The sequence below is a fragment of the Narcine bancroftii genome, chromosome 5 (genome assembly GCF_036971445.1).
Source record: "Narcine bancroftii isolate sNarBan1 chromosome 5, sNarBan1.hap1, whole genome shotgun sequence".
Lineage (NCBI taxonomy): Eukaryota > Metazoa > Chordata > Chondrichthyes > Torpediniformes > Narcinidae > Narcine > Narcine bancroftii.
The window spans coordinates 250983635-251006156 of record NC_091473.1 but is presented as its reverse complement, the minus strand read 5'-3'; the positions used below and the strand labels follow the sequence as shown (position 1 = coordinate 251006156).

The following is a 22522-nucleotide window of genomic DNA, read 5'->3' as shown; positions in this document are numbered from 1 at the left end:
TTGGTGAATTTCTATTGCTGCTGGGTTTTGGGGTTCTCTTGGCTCAACAATAGAATCAGAGAGAAATAAAAATGGGTTTACAGAGCCAAAGGAGCCAATAATCACTGTCCATCTACACCAATCTGTCCAAATTCTGTTTCATTTCCCTTTTATCGTTTGGATGTTTGGATCCTGTTTTAATAGGGATCTTTTGCTGACGACGCCAGATCTCTCTCAATGAAATTAACTGATTCAGAGACCTCGAGTAACGTTGAGTTGGATTAAAAATAGACCAAAAAAAAAATACTCACTTATCCAAGTTTTTAAAAAAAAGTGACAGCAAGAGTAAAGACGTTCCTTTGGTGTTGGATCCGTCCATGATTAGTGTCATGTCGAGGAGATTCAGAATCGAAAAGTGTAAGAAAAGAGCACAAGAGGTGATGTACTGGCCAGGAATCATCAATGATGTAACAAATGAAGTGTCAGACTGTAAATATGCCAGAAATATAAAGCAAGCATTCTTGCAGAAACACTAAAGCCACACCCAGCACCATGGATCCCAGATTTGCAATTTAGAGTTCCGACAGTTTGCCAAAGAGTGGGACTTTGTACACTTCATGTCAAGTTCCCATTTTCCACAGTCCAATGGTCTAGTGGAAAAATCAGTACAGACAGTGAAAAGACTGATGTACAAGGCAAAAGACAGTGGAACAGACTTCTACGAGAGTATACTGCACAATGCTGCTCAAGTGTTGCCTGACACCAGCACAACTCCTTATGGGACGTAGGCTAAGATCAAACCTACCTATTCAGGAGAATCTCCTAAAAACAGAGGGGGAGAAAGTGAGTAAGTTCAAAGAAAAACTGAAAGAAAAGCAAAACTATTACTTTGACAGAGGGAAAAAAAACCTACCTGAAATCTACACCGGTGACCAAGTAAGGCTAAAAGACAAAACAAATTTATGGACTCAGAAGGGAACTGTATTTTGTCTGATCGTTCTTTGTTGTTAATTACGTGTACAGATTCGGAGAGAATTGAGAATGTTTATCGTTGGAGATTTAATTCTTTATTGTTGAAAAATCCTGAATTTATAAGGAATCAAATACAGCTTTTTTTGAAAGTAAATATAGGTTCAGTAGATAGAAAATTTGTTTTTATGGGATGCCTTAAAAGCCAACTTACGGGGACAAATTATACTACTAAAATTAAGAAACAACATATGGCTGAGGTTAGTAAATTGGAGAAGGAGATAGAAATTTTGGAAAAGGATTTGCAATGATATTCTATGGAAGTTAAGAAAGACACTTAGTTAATATGAATTTACGGTATAATTCATTACAAACTTATAAATTTGAGAAATTATTACAGAGAACTAAATGGCGATATGAGTTGGGCGAGAGAGCCCATAAAGTTTTAGCTTGGCAGTTGAAAACAGAACAAACTTCAAGAACAATAAATGCTATTAGATCTGATTCAATGATTACATATAAACCTCAGGAAATTAATAATGATTTTCATAAATTTTATGAGAAATTGGTATACTTCTGAAGTATAGGAAGATGAAGCTAAAACTGATCATTTTTTAAAATCTGATTTAGCTTTTTCTTTTTTGAAGGATAAAGATATCAAGGATTTAGATGCTTCCTTTACTGTTAAAGAACTAATAGATGCACTTCGATCTATGGCTAGTGGGAATTCTCCAGGAGATGATGGTTTTACTTCTGAATTTTATAAAGAATTTCAAGACCTATTAATTCCTTTATTGATGGGTGTATTGAAACATGCGACAGAGATTTGTTCTTTTCTGGAATCTTTTCCTAAAGCAATTATTACAGTTATTCTTAAGAAGGATAGGGAGCCATTAAAAGCTGGGTCTTATAGACCTATTTCTTTATTGAATGTAGATTATAAAATTGTTGCCAAGGTTCTGGCTAATAGATTAACTAAATTTTTTACCAGATTTAATTCATGTAGATTAAGCAGGTTTTATTAAAAATTGATATCCTTGTTTTCAGATGAAGTTTTGATAAATTTAGTGCAACCTTTGAAATTTTTGAGTAGTTTTCATGATTGATTGGAGCAGTATACGGTGAAGTATCAGGTTATAAAATCAACTGGGAAAAGAGTGAGATTATGCCTTTCGCTGAAATGGATTATTCTCTGTGCAGGCCTATTGTCAAATTTAAGTGGTCAGATCGGATTAAGTTTTTAGGTATTAAGATAGATAGTAATTATGTTCTCGCACCAACCCTCTTTTCTTTTTTTTTAAAAACTTTATTTAAGATTTTATAACATGAATAACATATAGGATTACATTAAAAAAACATTAAGAATAAAATAATAAAATTACAATACAGTAGCAGTAATCTAAATAAACTATACCCTCCCCAATAATTATTACACATTAATAACCCAACTCAAATTAGTCCAACCCCCCTTTCCCCCCAAAATAAAGAGTGAAGAATTAATAAAGTTAATAATATATGTGAGAAAAAAAACCCACTTACAAAAAAAACAAAAACATAACCGATTAAAATACTAACAAAAAGAAAAGTAATTAATACTAAGATATCAGACTTAAAAAACATATTTAAATCAAACTTAAATGCATATATTTAACAAACGGAGTTAAGATGAAACATATTTAACTCAAACAATATAAAAAATTAGTAAAGTTAGTAACATTATCTATCAAAATTTCTTAAACAATAATCAATTCTTAAAAAAAAATGGTAGCATGAAAAAAAACGAAAAAAAACCTTTCTCTATAGAGATAAACCTTCACCAAATATCAACTAACTTCACATCTATCATCATATTAGTCACATAAACCACCATCTTAAAACAAAATTCAAACCTCATTAAACATTGTACAATTCAATTTTAGTACTCTTCCACCATTTTTCCCTTTTACTCTTGAATAGTTATCCAATAAAAGCTCCAATACCACATTTAAATATCCCCAATCATTACGTTAAAATTCAGATATCCAAATAATAAAAACAAAACTACAACGAAATCTATATCTTCAACAAATGGAGCATAAACCACAAACAAAATTCAAGCCTCATTAAGAATTGTACAATTCAATTTATAACTTTCACCATTATTCCCTTCGTTCTATAACTAAAATAGCAAAATAATATACACCAGAATTACCACTCCTTTCACCTTAAAGTTAAAGAAAAAATATATAAAAAAAAAACTTATCCATCCCATTCACATTTAAATTTCAGATATTCCTTATCTACTGAATAAACTTTACAAAAAAAACCACATCAATTTTTAGTTTTTTAAACAATCAAATACTTGCTTATGTTTTTTTTTAAATATTTAAACAAAAAAAAACCCCTTCACTCTTTAATCTAATAATACAAAAAAAAAGGAAAAAAAACGGGTTGGAGGTTAAAAATACCCCCTCCCGTCTAAACTGCGCAATGCGGTAACTCCCCCCAAAAAAATGGGTGTGAGATAACTCACACATAGCAGATGACTTTCAGGAAATAGTGCCTATCCAGTTCTCTCCCCCAACTCTCACTTCATCTTAAACTAACATCATCATTACTTAATATCCCTTTTTTAAAAAAAAATTAGAAAAAAAAAGGACAACTCTTCTTTTAATCAGCTCCAACTGCCGAGTCACCATTGCAACCATTCCTTCTTGGAGCGCGGTTCCTTTCTTCCATCTCTTGTCTCCTTAGAGATCGCGGCGGACTATGTCTCTGTTGAAACTGAGTAATTGGCAGCTCTTGAGCAAATGCTATAGCTGCCTTTGGAGAATCAAAGAACTTTGGTTGGTAACCATCTTGAAAAACCTTCAAAACAGCTGGATATCTAAAGGTTGCCTTGTAACCTTTCTTCCACAACAACTCTTCAGCAGGATTGAATTCCCGTCGTTGGAACATAACTTCTTGACTCAAATCCGCATAGAAGAAAACTCGATTATTTTGAATCATCAAGGGTGATTTTCTCTGTTGTGCATTTCTAATAGCCACTCGTAAAATTATTTCTCTGTCATAATAATTCAAGCAACGAACCAAAACAGGTCTTGGACTTTGACCTGAAATAGGTCTTCTACGCAAGGCTCTGTGAGCACGTTCCAGTATTATACCTTCCGGAAAATGTTCTTGACCCAGCACCTGCGGAATCCATTCAGTAAAAAAATTTTTTCTTGGGTCTGGTCCCTCCATACCTTCCGGCAAACCAATAATCTTTATATTGTTCCGTCTGAATTGGTTTTCCAAATAATCAATCTTTTTCACCAAATTTTTATTTTGAGTTTGTAAGTCTTCGACCATTTTGGTCACATCAAAAACTTGATCCCATATTTCATCTATATCTTCTTCACACGAATTAAATTTACCTCTCACTTCAAGCTTAAAAGCTCCAAACTCAGCCATCTGTTGAGAATGTATTTTCACCAGAGTATTAAACCTAGTACCAAGTTCAGTCATAATCTTGGATAATCCCTGCATTGTATAAGATCATTTAGATTCAAGATTCACAAAAATCTTTTCAATAGGAAGAGATTTTGGCTCAACAGATTCCTGCTTCTTCTGCATAACCAAAGGATCTTCTGTTCCTTCCTTCATTCTGGTTGCCTTCCTTGTAGTATGACTGCGTGTGGAAACCCCAGCCACAGCCTCTCCAGCAGAGACTGGAGGACACTGGCTGGGGTTTTCCCCAGTCCATAATGTATTAAGTTCTCCCAGTACATCAAGTTGTATTGGTTCTTCTATCTCAAGAGATGCAGTTTGCAGCGCCACCTCTACAGCTGACAAATGCCTTTGAGTAACTCTTTGTTCTAAAGGCTGTTTGGCGCCCTCTTTAGGGGGCTCTACCGAACACTGTACCTCTCTCCTGGGATCCATTTCACGCTGAGTCCTGGTGTCTTTCCTGCAGGTAGGCTCCAAAACTTGAACTTTTGGAAAATGTTTTTTGATGATCTGTTGTCGTTTTTTTTTTGCTCTTTTTCACCAATTGTACCATCATAAGTTAAATTAACAGCACTGAAATGATCTAAACTTTTAAAGAATTTTAACGGGCATTTCTAGACAAAACAATAAGATAGAGTCAGGAGAGGACTGGAAGGCACGTCTGATCCTTACGCCATCTTGCCACACCCCCCCGCACCAACCCTCTTTTCAATCTTCTTCAGCATGATGCTGAACCAAGCCATGAAAGACCTCAACAATGAAGATGCTGTTTACGTCCGGTACCGCATGGATGGCAGTCTCTTCAATCTGAGGCGCCTGCAAGCTCACACCAAGACACAAGAGCAACTTGTCCATGAACTACTCTTTGCAGATGATGCCGCTTTAGTTGCCCATTCAGAGCCAGCTCTTCAGCGCTTGACGTCCTGTTTTGCGGAAACTGCCAAAGTGTTTGGCCTGGAAGTCAGCCTGAAGAAAACTGAGGTCCTCCATCAGCTAGCTCCGCACCATAACTACCAGCTACCCCCACATCTCCATCGGGCACACAAAACTCAAAACGGTCAACCAGTTTACCTACCTCGGCTGCACCATTTCATCGGATGCAAGGATCGACAACGAGATAGAAAACAGTCTCGCCAAGGCAAATAGCGCCTTCGGAAGACTACACAAAAGAGTCTGGAAAAACAACCAACTGAAAAACTCACAAAGATTAGCGTATACAGAGCCGTTGTCATACCCACACTCCTGTTCAGCTCTGAATCATGGGTCCTCTACCGGCATCACCTACGGCTCCTAGAACGCTTCCACCAGCGTTGTCTCCGCTCCATCCTCAACATTCATTGGAGTGACTTCATCCCTAACATCGAAGTACTCGAGCTGGCAGAGGCCGACAGCATCGAATCCACGCTGCTGAAGATCCAACTGTGCTGGGTAGGTCACGTCTCCAGAATGGAGGACCATCGCCTTCCCAAGATCGTGTTATTTGGTGAGCTCTCCACTGACAACCATGACAGAGGTGCACCAAAGAAGAGGTACAAGGACTGCCTAAAGAAATCTCTTGGTGCCTGCCACACTGACCACCGCCAGTGGGCTGATATCGCCTCAAACCGTGCATCTTGGCGCCTCACAGTTCGACGGGCAGCAACCTCCTTTGAAGAAGACCGCAGAGCCCACCTCACTGACAAAAGACAAAGGAGGAATAACCCAACACCCAACCCCAACTATCCAATTTTCCCCCGCAACCGCTGCAACCGTGTCTGCCTGTCCCGCATCGGACTTGTCAGCCACAAACGAGCCTGCAGCTGACGTGGACATTACCCCTCCATAAATCTTCGTCTGCGAAGCCAAGCCAAAGAAACAAAGAAGAAAGAAAAGAATTATAATCATTTATATGAACTGAACTATCTATCTTCACTGTCTAAATTTAAAAATGTTTTGAATCGGTAGCAAGATTAGCCTATACCATTTATAGGACATGTTAATTGTATTAAAATGAATATGTTTCCTCCAATTTAATATCTTTTTCAATCTATTCCTTGCAAGATTCCTCAAAATGTTTTTAAAGATCTGGATGCTCTAGTGAGGAGGTTTTTGTGGGAAAATAAAATGGTGAGGGTGTCATTACAGAAATTAACTTCATTAGAAGGTTTGCAGCTTCCTAAATTTCAGATTATTATGAATCAGCACAGTTGAAATTTATTAACAGGATAAACTTTTGATATGGGCTGATATTGAATTAGATTTGTGAGAAGAAGATGGGTCAGTTTATTTATAGATGGAATTCTCAGTTATTAAGTAATTATAATTATAATTATCCTTTGTTGAATCATTTAATGAAATTATGGAATAAAAAAATGAAATTATAGGTACTCAAGGTAAAATTTCAGGTATAACTCCTTTGCTTAAAAATAAGCTTTTACCTTTTACACTTAATCAACTTTTGAAGTTGTGGGAACAGAAAGGCATTAAATTAGTGGAAGATTGTTATGAAGCAGGATTTTTTAATTTAATTCCAAAGAATGAAAGAGAAATATGAAATATCTTCAAAGTCTCATTTTTCTTATTATCAAATTAAAGCCCTATTTTTGGATAATTTTGGGTGTACGTTACAACTACCCAGGTTCTCTAAATTTGAAATTCTACTTACTGATGGTGGCAAAAAGTAAGTTCCTGATGTTAAAATTAAAATTGCAGAGTTATCCAAAGAAAACATGTTAGTTAAAAGTAAACTATTTTTGTTTTAAGAAAGGAAGATGTAATGATAGTGATCGTGGTTGCAAAGCAACTAGCAATGCCTTACTGTTTGATTAGACTTGTCTGCCAGCAGGTGGCTGACACACGTTATGCTGTATCTGTAATGGAGGTTTGCAACCTCATGGCCTGCCTCGGTGCTGGTAATAACACCAAGTTAAAGTAAAGAATTTTTTCCTTCATCCATGTGTTGTCTAAGAACTCACACACACGAATACAAGATAAAACAACAGTTACTCAATCTAGTAATAAACATAATGTAGGCAACCAGGTCAGACCCATTTATTTGACTGTTATATTAAAATAATAAAGATTAATAAAAGAGAAAAAAAATACCTAAAATCTCTGGGCTAAACTAATCTAATCTGTCCCCTTCCTTTAATCAAGGTGACCTTCTTTGAAGAGGAAAAAAATCAATAATGATGTGAAATCACTGGCGACCCTCGAAGAACAAACAAAGAATTCCTGGAAGGTATTATTGACTCTTCCAATTATAAAAAGATTCTAAGAAATGGGTCCCACAATTTCATAAATTGAAATTTTCAATCTGTAATATTATATCTCATTTTCTCTAAACTTAAATAGGACATTATTATTATCTTGCTGCTGTGGATAAGTAGGGGATAAATCTCCTTTCCATTTCAATAAAATAGCTCATCTGGCTATCAATGTAGTGAAAGCTAAGACCTTTTTTGAGATGCCGATAAAGGTTCACCTGAGTCACGAGAAAAACCAAACCGAGAAATTAACAGGCAGGGTGTAGCGGGCCGAGAGACCGCGCAGTTAGATGGGTCGAATTGCTGCCCCAGTCGTCTGACTCAAAATGGCATGGGTCACCCTTCACTCCTGAGGAGAAGCCTATGATTAACGACACATCGCTGGAAGTGGGTGTTACCCTGGGCGCAGCACGAGAAATGCAAACTATATGGTCAGTTACTGGTTCACTCTCGCACCGTGTGGACATCTCTCAATTCCATAGTGGTGCAATAGCAGATACCATAAGGGTTCCAAGTTAAACTTGAAAATTGTTGATAAGAATTTGAAAAATCTCTTTCCAAAATCTCTAAATTTGGGCATTCCCAGAACCTATAAATCAGAGAGGCTTCAAACATTTCTCACAAAAAAGGATCAATATCTGCATATAAACATGATAACTTAAGTTTATTCCTCCTTTGTCTTTTGTCAGTGAGGTGGGCTCTGCGGTCTTCTTCAAAGGAGGTTGCTGCCCGCCGAACTGTGAGGCGCCAAGATGCACGGTTTAAGTTTAAATTGTAATTGCACAGAATGAGGAATCATTAATCAAGCTGGGAGTAGAGACCCAATCTTCATCAGAAAATGTTCTCTTTCCCAATCTCTTTTGATCCCAGCCATTGGGACTGAATTTTAGACCAATAAATTTTAGGATCCTTTTTACCATTTTCCTTTAACAAATTAACAAATAATCCATTGATGAAAAATAGATTGAGAATTTGGGCTCAGTTTAGGAAATTAATTTTTCACTGGCTCGTCCATTTATCGATTACCATCTTTTTCAGCCGCCTTTACTGGATGCAAGGAATAGCATCGAAAGATATTCAAAGTTTCAAGGATCTTTTTTATTCAGAATAATTTTGCCTCTTTCGAACAATTATCAGCCAAATGTAATCTTTCCAAAAGGCTTTTTTAAAGATATTTACAAATTAGGCATTTTGTTCAGTCCAAGCTTTCAGATTTTCCACAAATTTCTAACTATGTCTCTTGATCTGTTTTTAATAGACAATTTTATTTTCATGATGGATTAATACCATGTATTTATAATGATTCACTGGTCTTAAATTCAGTTAGTGTCAATGTCAAGGCTGCAGCATGAACTTTCTTTTACAGAGTGACAGTGTCAATCTTCAAAAAGTTTCTTCCACAGACTCACAACTTATTTTTCCTTGCCCATTCCATGATCCACAACTATTTTTGCATCTTAAAAACTCTGTCATTTTCCACGATGGTTCCATTGTTATGAGTCGATAATATCTTACTTGAAATAAACGTGAACATAAGAAATAGGAGCAGGAGTTGGCTTGGTGATTCAGTAAGATCATGGCTGATATAGTCATGGACTCAGCACCACTCTCTTTCCTGATCCCCATAACCTTTATTTCTCCCACTATTCAAAAATCTATCAGCCTGGGTATGAAATGCATTTAATGAGGCAGTATCTACTGCTTCGTTGGCAGTATTAAAGAAGAGAATTTTGTTGGTTCTCGGTTTCCAAAGGAAGTATCGACAGATTGCACCAGTGATGTTGAATCCTTGTTTGGTTAAAGAACTGCTTTGAATCATTCTCTTTCTCGCAAATTGACAAATCTAGATGAAATATAAATAAGAGAAGTTGACAAATCTCGAGTTTCCCAACTTGCTGTAAGGGAGTTGTCAAAGATTCCAGTTTGAGGACATCAGCCGCAGTTGGCTGACGTTTGACGGGGGCTTTGCACGCAGCATTGTCCAATCCAGAGGCTCGAATGGGGAAATAGATTCAATTTGCTGTTCTAATATTGTTTTCTGCATTGACGCATTAGAATCACAAGAGTTGTGTTGCAGAGAATCAGGCCATTCAGCCCAACTTGTCCATGCTGACCAAAGTGTTTTCCTGAAAGGTTTCCATTTGCCTGCCTATCCCTAGCCCTCCTATCCCTGAATGACTTTTCAATGTCACAATTGTTCTTGCCTTGACCACTTCCTCTTCATGAACCCCACCACCTTATATCAAAAACCTAGCATGTTTCCTTTAAATTTTCTCCCTTTCACTTTCAATAGACTTTTTTTTTGTTTTTGAACCATATGCTTGAGGAATGGGTTGAATCAGAGGTTCCTCTATCCCTATGCTGCAAATTACTTTCTCAATGAGAAAATTCACAGCATCTGCTTTACTAGTTAGGTTCACATCTTCTCTCAAAACATTTGTACTCTCCACAGATTATTCTGGCCATGTTTTTTATATGTTCTGCTACGGATTTGGTGTTCTGCATTTAGAAATTCATTAGAATCAATGAGAATGCAAATGGTAATGTTAGGGTGGAAATGATTGGATAGTTCTTCTGTCAATCAAGCTTGGTACTTGCTCTGCCTCACAGTGCGTGACAGGGTTGTTTATTCCTTTATCACTGAGACAGAACCAATTTTCACTTGCTGCATTTTCCTGCAGAAATGATCCTGCTCTGACTGGGGGGCTGTTGCTGTGGAGATTCGAGTTTTCTTTCCTGTGAACCGTGCAGCCGATCCCACCTTGAACTCATTGATTGAGAGACCTGGCACCAAATACCCAGAATCCAGAATCCACATTAGTCACTTACTAGATTCAAATTCTGTTTATTGTCGTGTCCTTTGTTTAGTCTGAAAAAAAGGCATGCCAAATGGGCTCTATTAGTCCAGCCCCAGGGTCAAGGCAAGAGAGAGAAGAAAAGGAGAGTCCCTTCAGAGACACTGAATGTCCCACCACTTCCGTATTTTCTACAGCAGTATTCCCAGTAGATCTCCAACATCACTCTGTCGTGTGGCTCCTGGTAGAAGGCAAGTTAAATTTTGCCTTGCACTTTGATATGTTCAGGCACCTGCCGACATTTTGCTTGAACCTTGATGAAGGGCTCAAGCCTGAAACGTCGGTTATGTATCTTTACACTGTTTGACCTGGTGAATTTCTCCAGCTTTGCGTTTTTACTTTGTGTCAATCATCTTCCTGCTTTCTCTCCTCTTCCAGTACAGATATTGGCAACGTTTGAGACAATCTCCCATCTGGGCTTTTCAAAACTGTGTTGCTCTGCAATGAATTTGTTCTGGAGCTATTTCTGTTGGTCAACCTTATTTTGGAATTACTTGATTAATGTCAAATCTGGAGGATTGCACATTCAGAGTAAAAAGGAAACCGAATACCATTGCACAAAACTGCCAACCCGCAGAGTTTCAAGATCATTATCTCCAGAATTAGTCTTGTTGCATTTGGAAGCTTGTAGTGAACCAATTCACTCTACAGGACGTGGTGTCTTAAGAAAGACACCATCCAGGCCAGGCCCTCTTCACTCTGCTACCATCAGGATAAAGATACAGGAGCCTGGAGACGAGTGGTCAGTGGCAGAAAGACAGTTTCTTCCCCTCTGTCATCAGATTCCTGAACGAACAATAAACCACAGACACTGCCTTGGACTATTTTTATTGACTTTGTAAGGTGGTTTAAATAAATGTTTGCACTGTGGTACTGCCATGAAACAACAAATTGCTTCATGACATGTTCATGACAATAAATTGATTAAAACTTAAAAAATGCCAGAGCTGCTGTAATGGAAGTGCTGGTGTGGTCCTGCAGGGAGTGATGTCACAGGGCTCCCGTGGGGTGCAAAGACCCAGTCCTACTGCCCTCAGCTCTGTGCTTGGGTCTGCGCCCAAGATGGTGCCGCCTATGACCAACAGCAGCCACGAGGGGTTGCAGACTCCGGGGAAATGGAGGACTGGCGCAGGGAACCAGGATCCACCCCCCCCAACCTATCTGAGAAGAAGCAGAAGAGATTACCCACGGGATGCTGACCATGGCGGTGGATCAGTGGAGGGGCTCTGCAGCTGAAGGACCCACACAGACAGAGGGCTATTGCTGACACAAGGTGAGGAACCCACTCAAGGTGTGGGCTGCTGGAGTCTGCGGTCAAGGGACTCGCACCAGGCTGCAGACTGTCGGAAACTGTCTCAAAATTGGCCAGAGTACCAGGTATCAGAACCAGGATGCAAGATGGCGCTGAATCTTTTCTAATCATGTTGGAGGTTGGGATCTGAAGCTCACTGGCTGTTAGTTTGGACTGAACTCCTTGTGGCTACAGAAGCGCTGGAGGCGAATCCACGGACACTTGGTGACTCTGAGGGGACTCTCTTTTGCTTCACTTTCTCTTACTGGAAGAGGCACTTGTGGCAATTTTTCTGACGGCGAATCTCTCTGTCTTGCACCAGGCAAAAGCGATAGCGAGCAATATGACACCATTTTTATGATGTGGCAATAAATTGAATTCCTTCCTTGTGTGTTGTCAAAACTATAGTGACGACTGCACAGGATCGAGGTGTTTTAGGACAGGTGCACCATCAATTATCACAAAAGGCTGAAGTTGTGAGAGTCATTGGCTGATCAAGGCAGAGTGGAATGGGGAGCATGCAAAGGGTCGGTCTCGGGAGGCGTGTCCAGCCGGCAGCAGCCAATCATAGCCTAACAGTGGTTTACCACAGTCACCCCTCCTTTTTAAGAAGAGTCCTGTGGGGTGAGAAGAAAAGAAAATGTAACGTATATACATTTTACAGATTAAGTCTGCCAGGGGGTCTCGTCTGCCGTAGTGAATGAGGTGGTAAGGGTTGCGGCACTGCTGTAGCTCCCTGAGCAGCTTGTGAGGTTGGCCTGTTGTCACTGGTTATAGTTTGTCGGGCGTGGGGGGGGGGGGGGGGGGAGAAAGGAAGGCAGGGAATGGGTGAGGGGATAAGAGAATATGGTGCTGGTGCACCATGGGTGACAACAGTAGCTAGGGATAGAGCGTTGTCAGCCACAGGCTCAGAGACTTCGAAGTTAGCAGTGGAGCAGAGTGTCTGTTGGTGGTCGGGGAGACGCCCGATGGTGTCAGATCCTGGATCGAGACTGTCCTTGTGCCCATCAGGGAAGACAACATAGACGTACTGGGGGTTTGAGCGGAGAAGGTGGAACCTCTTGACCAGTGGATTGGTCTCAGATTGTCTGGCGTGCTTTTGAAGCAGGACCAGTCCTGGGGAGGTCAGCCAGGTGGTCAATGCAATTCATGAGGTGTGTTGTTATTGGCTGTACATAAAAGTGACTGGATGAAGTGAAGAATGTCTGGGAGAACTTCTTGCCACTAGGAGATGGGGAGGCCGAGTGATTTCAGTGCCAGGAGGATGGTTTTCCAGTGGCGTACTGCCTACATGATGGCCTGGGCATCCTTTTCAACTGAGGAGCGGTGAACTTCAGGGCCTTGGAGAGTGCGTGAGAAGAAGGCAACAGGTCTTCCCGCTTGGTTGAGTGTGGCAGCCAGGTCAAAGTCAAGCTCATCGCTCTCCACTTGGAATGGTGTGGACTCGTCTATAGCACGCATGGATGCCTTGATATGGTCAATGCTGTTTTGGCCTCTGCTGGCAGGGGAAACGTGGTGGCTTTGACCAATGGGTGAACTTTGTCTGAATAGTTGAGGACCCATTGAGTAGTGTGAGAAGAACCTGAGGCATCTCTTCAGTGCTTGAAAGTATTTGGGAGAGGTAGCTCCAGCAATGGACGCATGCGGACAGAGTACCTATGACATCGTTCTTGACCACACGGCTGAGGATGGCTAGTCATGCTGTCCGGAACACGCATTTGTCCTTGTTATAAATAAGGTTCAGGAGGTTTGCTGTCTGGATGAATTTACTGAGATTTGCATCGTGATCTTGCAGGTCGTGGCCACAGATGGTCACATTGTCTCGATATGGGAAGGTGACCTGCAGATTATAGTGGTCCACCATGCAGTCAATCTCCCAGTGGAAAACTGAGTCCTTATTGGTGATGTTGAAAGGCACCTGGAGGAAATGACAGAGGCGGCCATCCAACTCAAATGTGTTACACTGGCAGTTCTCCAAGCAGATCGGGAGCTGGTGATAGGCTGACTTCAGGTCGATCGTGGAGGATAGCTGATATTGCACAATCTGGTTGACCATATTGGATATGAGGGAAAGGGTTATGCATCGAGCTGTGTGTACCAGATAATAGTCTGGCTATAATATATGACCATCCTATTATTTTCCCCATTTACCACAACCACCTGGGCCCTCCAAGGGCTATCGCTCACCTTGATGATGCTCTTGCCCAACAAATGCTCAACCTCAGACTTATGAGTGCCCTGTCTGTGGCACAGTATTATCTGCTCCTGGTGGCCACTGGCTTGCAGTCGGGTGGCAACAGCTGGGGAGGGGGGGTCAACCTTGAGACTTGAGAGGCCACAGGTTGTACACAGAGGGTGTCTATGAACTGTTCATAGCAAACGTTGGTGGGGGGGGGGGGGGGGGGGCAAATTGGGCCCATCAATTTCAATGTAACTTTCTGAAGTTGGTACTGTAAGTCCTGCCCCAGGAGCAAGGGGGCACAGAACTGTAGGATGAGGTAGCCTGACATGTTTGTAAACTATGCTTCCAATGGCACTGCTAGTTTTTGGGGATGGTTTGGGCCGTTAAACTTTGGCACAATATCCCTTTTTCATGCACCTAGTGCATATCGCCTCTGTGGTAGGGCAGCATTTCCTTGGGTGCTTTACCCTACCTGCAGAAGTAGCATTTGGAGTGAGCACCTGCAACGGTGGCCAAGGTCAAGTCACTAGAGGATGGTATCAGTGACCAGTCGCTCACGGTGCAGGATGATCCACACCTGCAAGATAGTGGCGCCCCAGGTGAGTAATTTCTGAGTTTTGGAGGGCCACCTCCTGCGTCTCTGTAGATCAAGTACCTTTTTTTTTAGGAACCTCTGTTTTATGTACCTGGAGCAGATGCCTACCATGTAAGCAAGCCAGATGAGGTCCTCAGTGTTCTGGGTGGCTGTCACGGCCTTCCAGTTGCACACTCTACATAGGTTCCAGAGGGCCCGCAGGTACTCAGCGGTTGACTCACCAGGTCACTGCTTTCTGGTGGCCAGGAGGTGCCTGGCCTAGATTTCGTTTACCCTCCTGCAATATTGGGCCTCGGTAACCCCATGGTGTCGGTCATCGGGAATATCAAGGGTTTGACTTAACAAATGTGTCAGAAAGTGTAGAATGGGAAAGTGGCTAGGAAAGGTTGACTTGGGATTATAACTTGGGGGTCTTAAAATGAGCCGATTTCAAAAAGTATTACTGGGCAGCCCAGGCGAGGTTTCTTGCCTCACTCTTTGAGGGAGGGATCCACCCCCTCGTTGGCACAAATTGGACTACACTCGGTGAAGAGATGAGGAGATAGCCGAAGAATTCATATATAAATGGGATACCAAATTACTTGCAAAGAAACTTGATAGTCCCATTCTAAAGCAGGTACTTCCAACATGGCAAAGAGTAAAACAGTGTATGATGGAAGGTGAGGATGTCCCCCAAAAATGTCCTTGACTCAGAATGATTTAATACCCTTGACTCTGGATTATAAAATCCTATACACCTGGTGTCAGAATGGGATCAGGTGTATTAAGGATTATTACAAATGGGGGAAGCTCATGTCATTTGAACAGTTCAATATGATTTGTCTAACAGAACATTCTTCTGGTATCTGCAAATAAGATGTTTCTTAAGGGACCATCTATGACCCAACCTAGATGTTGGAAAGTGGAGATTCTAATTCGACTGTTTTTTTTTCTATTATCTCTAAGATGTTCTACATATTCCAAAGTGAGGGCCTGAAGCCAAGGGAGAGATGGGAGTTGGACTTGGGTACCACAATCAATGAAGAGTGGTGGCAAGACCTGTGTCTGGACAGTGTGACTGGAGTCATCAATCCAGGTTGGTGCAGTACAATTTCTTATTCTATTGTATCTCACACCGCAAAAATTACATAAATCAAAGGTTGAAATTTCGGAAATGTGCTTTAGGTGTGATGTGGAGGTTGGAACTTTTGTTCACTCCATCTGGCTACGTAGAAAAGTGAGACCCTTCTGGGAAGACCTGGGGGACATTCTGAAACAAATTACAAAGTGGATTTTCCACAGGATCTGGAGTTGTACCTTCTGGGAGATATTGGGGAAGTTTAGACAGTCCAAATACCAAATTTATGCCGTGAAGGTCGCCTTGGCAGTAGCCAGGAAGTGTGTAGCGGTTTTGTGGAAGTCTGACTCCCAATTAAATACCACACGATGGAATGTGGAAATGCAGAGTTACATTCCCCTCGAGAAAAATCATATGGAAGAAACACAACACATTTGTTAGAGTGTGGCAACCTTACCTGAAATATATTGCCACTACCCCCCCCCCCCCACCCCTTTGAAATAGGGACACTGTGACAATCCATCCCCAGCAGGGAAATGAGTGTGGCCCAATGAAACAGGACATGGTGCAGATGACGAGCATTTTCAGTCTTTTTTTGGGTTTTATTTTGAGTTTCTTTTCAGTTTATCATCTTTGTTACTTTGTCATGTTTTCCTTCTTCCTGGGTTTCTGTAGGGGGTCATTGGCCCCACTGACATTTGGAGCCTTTTTTAAAGCAAGCAACATGAACTACCCTCCAATCCTCTGGCACCTCACCTGTGGTTAAGGACACTGACTGCAGTTAGTTAAAACTCTGTATGAGTTTTGTTGTGGAAAAATGTATTATTTATTTGGACTTGTTTGAAAAATCAAAAATAAAATATTTAAAAAAATCTCTGAAAATGCAATCACAGAACTCTGTGCGTCTCAGAGTTGTCCAACGGAAAATAGTTTTTTCTCCAGGGAAGTATGATGATAAATGAGTACGCTTCGCTGAGAAAATTCAGTTTGATGCTTTTTGTCGGGTGTCAACTTTGCAATCATGAAACTGTTTCCAAATCTTGGAACTCCCGGGCAGACTCGAGGCCGAGGAAGAGATGCCTTGGACTGAGTGAAGACTGATGTGGCTGTGGGTTGGTTTCCGCGGCACTAGTGGAAATGGTGGTGCGGCCGGAGCGGCTGCAAGGGCAGCACTGGTGCAGATCCACAGGGAGCAGAGACACAGCTCCCATGTGGGATCTGACTGCCGTCAGCACTGTACAGCTCCGTCAGTGACCGCGGGGGTCTGTGCCCAAGTCGGTGACAACTATGATCAGCAGCGGCCACGAGGGGTTTCATACTCCAGGGGAGCAGAGGATTGGCGCAGGGCACCAGAAAACAGGGAGACCACCCTCTGTCTGAGAAGGAAAAGCAGAGGAGATGACCCAAGGGATGGTGACCATGGCAGCGGACCCAGTGAGGGGTTCTGTGGCTGAATAACCCACACAGGCAGCGGGGCTGTTGGTGACTTGAGGCGAGGAACCCATGGAGGCTGCGGGAGACTGCGGTCAAGGGACTCACACAAGACTGGCTGAAGGGGTACCAGGTATCTGAATTGGGATGTGAGAGGGTGGCAAGGGCACTGAAGGGCTCCATATCATATTGGAGGTTGGGATCTGGAGCTTAGGTTGCCGTTAGTTTGGACTGGACTCTGTGAGGCTGTGGGAGTGCTGGAGGCGAATCTATCGATACTCAGTGACTTGGTGGGGGGGGGGGGAACACTCTTTTGCTTCTTTTTCTCTGAATGTAAGAGGCGCTTCAGGCAATTTCTGCCAATGGCGAATCTGTCTGCCTTGCAGCAGGCAAAAGCAATTTCATGTAATATGACACTGTCTTTATCACATGACAATAAATTGAAACTTGAACTTTTCATTGCTGTTGTGAGTTTGAGGGGATGAGCTTCCATTAAAACAAAGAAAGGTTCACCCGACAATCTTTCAGTGAAGCATTCTTGGTGTTCTTCAGTGCTTGAATTTATTGGCTTTTGTGAGCCACTGCTGAATACGTGACATTTTCCGAGTCATTTTGACTCCTGGCTTCTTGTACATTCAGGCTCTGAAGATTCATGTAGGTATTTTCCACATTATCTTTGGGGCAGAAGTTTATAGTGGTATAGACTATTGGGATCTCCTTTGAAGAGAAGTGAGAAGCACCATTAGTAATGAATCCAAGGAACGGACGAATTTAGAAATCAATAGAAGATGCCATAAACGTTTGCAAAGAGAGAGGAAAAAATAAACTAAGAGGGAAAACCAGCACAATATAAAAACAGATGGTAAGGGCTTCTTTAAGTATGTGGAATGGAAGAGAAGCCTTAAAGCAGTGGTACTCAACCTTTTTCTTTCCACTTACGTACCACTCTAAGTATTCCCTATTGCCATAGGTGCTCTGTGATAGTAAGGGATTGCTTAAGGTGGTATGTGGGAGAAAAGATTTTTTTTAAATTTAAAGCATTGGAAAAATTTAAATTCGGACCAAATTTTATTAGTTGGATTAAATCTCTAAATAAAAATCCTTCTGCTAGAGTAGTGATAAATGGCCAAGTATTATCAGCATTTTAATTAGAGAGATCTACGAGACAAGGATGCTCTGCATTGTTTGTATTAACTATTGAATCTTTAGCACAATTATTAAGACAAGACAGTAATATTAAAGGTATTAAAGTTAATTCTGAGGAATTTAAAATTAGTTTGTTTGCTGATAATGTTTTAATTTATTTAACAGAACCACAAACTTCGTTGTATTTTTTTTGCAGAAAAGATTGAAACATTATGGTCAAGTATCAGGTTGGGATAAGAGCTGCCTTTAATTGCAGCTGATTATACTCAATGTGGGAAAATAGCTCAATTTAAATGGTCAAATCAGATCAAATATTTAGTTATTAAAATTAATAAAGATTTAGATCAATTATACAAGTTAAATTACTTACTTTTATTTCATAAAATCAGAGGACTTAAATAGATGGAAGGATTTACCTCTAATAGGTAGAGTCAATTGTATCAGGATGAATGTTTTTCCTAGGATTCAATAGTTATTTCAATCTGTAAGTTTCCTCAAAGGTTTTTTTTTAAAGATTTCAATTCTATAATTAGGAAGTTTTTTTATGGGGAGGTAAAATGGTTAGGGTATCTTTACTAAAGTTTACTTGGAAATATGAATTAGGAAGTTTGCAACTTCCGAATTTTCAAAATTATTAAAAAAGCAGCACAATTGAGGTATATTAATAGAATGTTTGATTTGGAACATCCACCCAAGTGGGCTAATATTGAGTTAGATATTATTGGTGTGAAGGATATTACCCAGTTTATTTATAAATGGAAAATTAAGTTATTAATTGTTAATAAAAATCCACCTATTTTGAGACATTTATTTGAATTGTGGAATAGGTTGAATGATGAGGTAGGTACACAAGGGAACATTTTGGTTAAGACACCTTTATATCAAAATAAACTTTTTCCCTTCACCTTTATTAATCAGTTTTTGAAAATAGGGTATCAAAAAGGAATTAAAGCTGTTCAAGATGATAATGAATCTGGTTATTTTATATGAAGGAGAAATATGAAATTCCAAATAATACTCTTTTTGCTTATTATCAAGTTAAAGCCTTATTATTGGATGATTTTGGGTGTACCTGTACTTTACGATTACCAAGAAAGTCTAATTTTGAAATTTTATTTACGGAAGGTATTAAAGAAATTATTTCTGAAATGTATAAATAATTGCAAAATAAGATGCCTAAGTTAGATATCCATAAATCGAGATTAAAATGTGGAAGTGATCTGGGTATTGTAATGGAGCAAGATGATTGGAGATCTATATGTAAGGATAGTATGACGAAGATTATTAATGTTACGTATGGATTCATTCATTATAATTTTTTACATCAATTATATTTAACTCCTCAGAAATTAAAGATATAATTTGATTTCTTCAGATTTAGGCTTTCATTGTTCTAAAGATGTCAGTACGTTTATTCATTTCACTTTGTTCTGTGAGAAAGTTAAGGTTTTTTGGACACGACGTAAGGAACTTTTAGAGAAGGTGTTAAAGATTCAATTACTTATGGATCCTACGTTGTTTTTATTAGGTTCCGGAGAGTAGGCCAGGGGAAGGAGTAACCCACGTAGACAGGTATGTGGATTATAGAAGATGGAAATGGGAAATGGTGAACTAGGGGGAGAGAGCCATTTGGAGTGGGAAAGATACATGAGCGGGGTGTAGGTCATCAGATTTGGGCATATTCAATGTTCTTGCCACTGTTGTGAGCTATCCAAGTGAAGGCTTGGTTCTTCGTTTGAATATGACCTCACTGAGGCTGCGAAGAGGTCAAGGACAGGCAGTGTATGATGAATTCCTGTCTTATGATCAATGTATCATATAATTGGCATATAATGTGATCAGTTGATCATGTGACCCTCCGTGAATGCCTCCAAGCAGGGTTTCCTACACTTCCCCCATATCTTTCCCATGGCCTTACCGTGGAGCTTCCTGATAGATTTTCCTCATTCCTCTTTCTATTTGTGTCTGGAAAATATAATGATTGTTAGTGATTAAATGTGGACATCATTATGCCCGAACACCTGAAGGTTTCTGTTGAGTTGTTTTCACTGGCATCATATTTATGAAATATTAAAACATTCAAGAAAATTTATTTTTCATCTGAAACCCTGGTGAGAAGTTGTATTTATGTAGCACCTCATGACATATTCACAAGGGTGGCACGGTTGATGTAGCGGTTAGCGCAATACCTTTACAGTGCTAGTGATCGGTGTTCCAATCCCGCACTGTCTGTAAGGAGTTTCTACGTTCTCCCCCTGTCTGTGTGGGGTTTCCCTGGGGAGCTCTGGTTTCCTCCCACTGTTCGAAATGTATTGGGGGTGTAGGTTAATTTGGCAGCGCAGACTCGTGGGCCAAAATGGTCTGTTACCGTGCTATATGTCTAAATGTAAAATCCTTTTTAAAAAAGGTTCCACTACATTGCAGATGACCCATGCATTATGGGGTGGGAGTGGTCCTAGAAGCTGTGTTATCAACAAACGTCAAGAAACGTAGGAAAATAAATAAATTTTACCCCTTTCCCCCCCACCCCCCACCCCACACAAATTCTGGAAAGACAAACTTCTGTCACATGAAAGGTCATAAGAGGGTCATCTGTATATCATATTTGATTCACAAGTTTATCTATTGCAGCACTGTTAAATCTCTTGCAAAAGCTCATTGGGTTCTGGATGCAGGGGCTGCAGAGGCACCATCTATAGAGTTGGTCAGCATGAAAGGAGACCATTTGGCCCACTAAGACTGCACTGGCCATCAATTGCCCATTCACTCTCATTTATGCTAATTCCATTTGATTTGCTGTCACCGTCCTCAGGATGCATCCGTCTCGTCATCAACAACCAGCCCATTGGTCCATGGGAAATAGGACAAAAATCAGAGGACATTTACTTGGTCTCCAGCAAATTCCACACAGGCAGCACTGGAGGTCTCCATCAAACCCGACTTGCTGGAGCTGAGTCACAGAGCTACCCTGATTGGGTTTTGGACTTCCTTGTCAGTGTCAAATTTGGTCAATTTTGTTTGCAAAATTTCTGGGTTCTGACTCAAATTCTTTCACATTCATTCGCTTTGGAAACACGCCTTGCTCATCAGGAGGTGATTCAAGTGCTTGTCGAAACATGTCTTAAATGTTATCAGTGACTGTTTGCACCACTCCCTCAGACGCTCTCTGGGTGAGGAAGGTTCCTCTCAAATCCTCTCTAAATCTCATACCATTTATCTCCAATCCATGACCATGTTTTACCTACCTCCGATATGGAGAAAGGTTCTCCTGCACTCAACCCGCTCTGTACCTCAATCATTTCTATCTTTTATAACCTATGTTTTAGGGAAAACAAACCCCATCTCTCCTGTCTAAAGGGTCCTATCCTGGTGACTCGCCTTCCCCCCTGCTTTATAACATTCCAGTCTGACCGTGAGCTTACTGCATTAGAGAAATGCCTCTGTGAAACCAGAGACTTATAAACGTTGTGTGGCACACCAGAGGCTGCAGACACTGGAATCTGGAGCAAGCAAACAATCTGGTTGGAGGAGCAGCATCAGTGGGAGAGAAAAAGAACTGTTGATGTTTCAGTTTTGATGAAAGGTTCCAAATCTAAACCGTTCTGTTTCCCCCAGTGATGATGCTTGATCTACTGAGGTCCTCCAGCAGATTATTTTTCTGGCACTTTGGATTTTGCTCAGATTTTAAATTTTTGAAGAGAAAATTTCCAATGGTGTGTTTAAAATCACATCAGCTTGTAATACTCCTCCTTCTCCTGCTGTTGCTTTTAATAATAAGACTTTGTATTCTAGATCCGATTTCATCGTTCTTTGTAAAAACACAGAAATGCTGAAGGAACTCAGCCGATCTCGCGGCATCCATAGAAGCAGAACCAGAGAACACTACAGCACACAAATGAGCCCTTTCAGCCCTTCTAGTCAGTACTGAACCATTTTTGGTTTGCTTAGTCCCACTGGCCTGTACCTAGTCCATAGCCCGCCATACCTCTCCCATCCATGTACCTGACCAAATTCTTATTAAAACTTAAAATTGAGCCCACATTCACCACTTCAGCTGGCAGCTCATTCCACACTCCCACTGCCCTCTCTGTGAAGCAGTTGCCCCTCATGTTCTCCTTAAACTTTTCCCTTTCACCCTAAACCCATGTATCTCACCTATCTTCAGTGGAAAAAGACTATATACATTTACTCTGTCTATCCCCCTCATAATTTTAAATACCTCCCTCTATCAAATCTCCCCTTATTAGACCCTTAAAACATTACAGTATGTTCAGCCCTTCTAGTCTGTGCCGAAAACATTATAC

The 22522-nt window shown here is 40.6% G+C and overlaps 1 protein-coding gene and 1 long non-coding RNA gene across 7 annotated transcripts in view; one reads left to right on the top strand and one right to left on the bottom strand.

Annotated features, from left to right (window-relative positions):
- The first annotated feature begins 15489 nt into the window (after positions 1 to 15489).
- On the top strand, positions 15490 to 21795 carry LOC138765187 (uncharacterized). The gene is made up of 3 exons (XR_011358518.1): positions 15490 to 15659; positions 19747 to 19790; positions 21031 to 21795. It is a non-coding gene; the product is annotated as an uncharacterized lncRNA (long non-coding RNA).
- Positions 16223 to 22522, bottom strand: part of LOC138765182 (polymeric immunoglobulin receptor-like) — a 38950-nt gene continuing 32650 nt past the window's right edge. For 5 of the 6 annotated variants that reach the window (XM_069942083.1, XM_069942086.1, XM_069942085.1 and 2 more), the window contains 2 exons: positions 20137 to 20183; positions 16223 to 17789 (listed from right to left, as the gene is read on the bottom strand). In XM_069942083.1, the coding sequence (XP_069798184.1) occupies positions 17634 to 17789; positions 20137 to 20183 (203 nt within the window). In that variant the 3' untranslated portion in view covers positions 16223 to 17633. The remainder of the gene's footprint in view (positions 17790 to 20136; positions 20184 to 22522) is intronic. The other variant, XM_069942088.1, reaches the window with a different exon arrangement.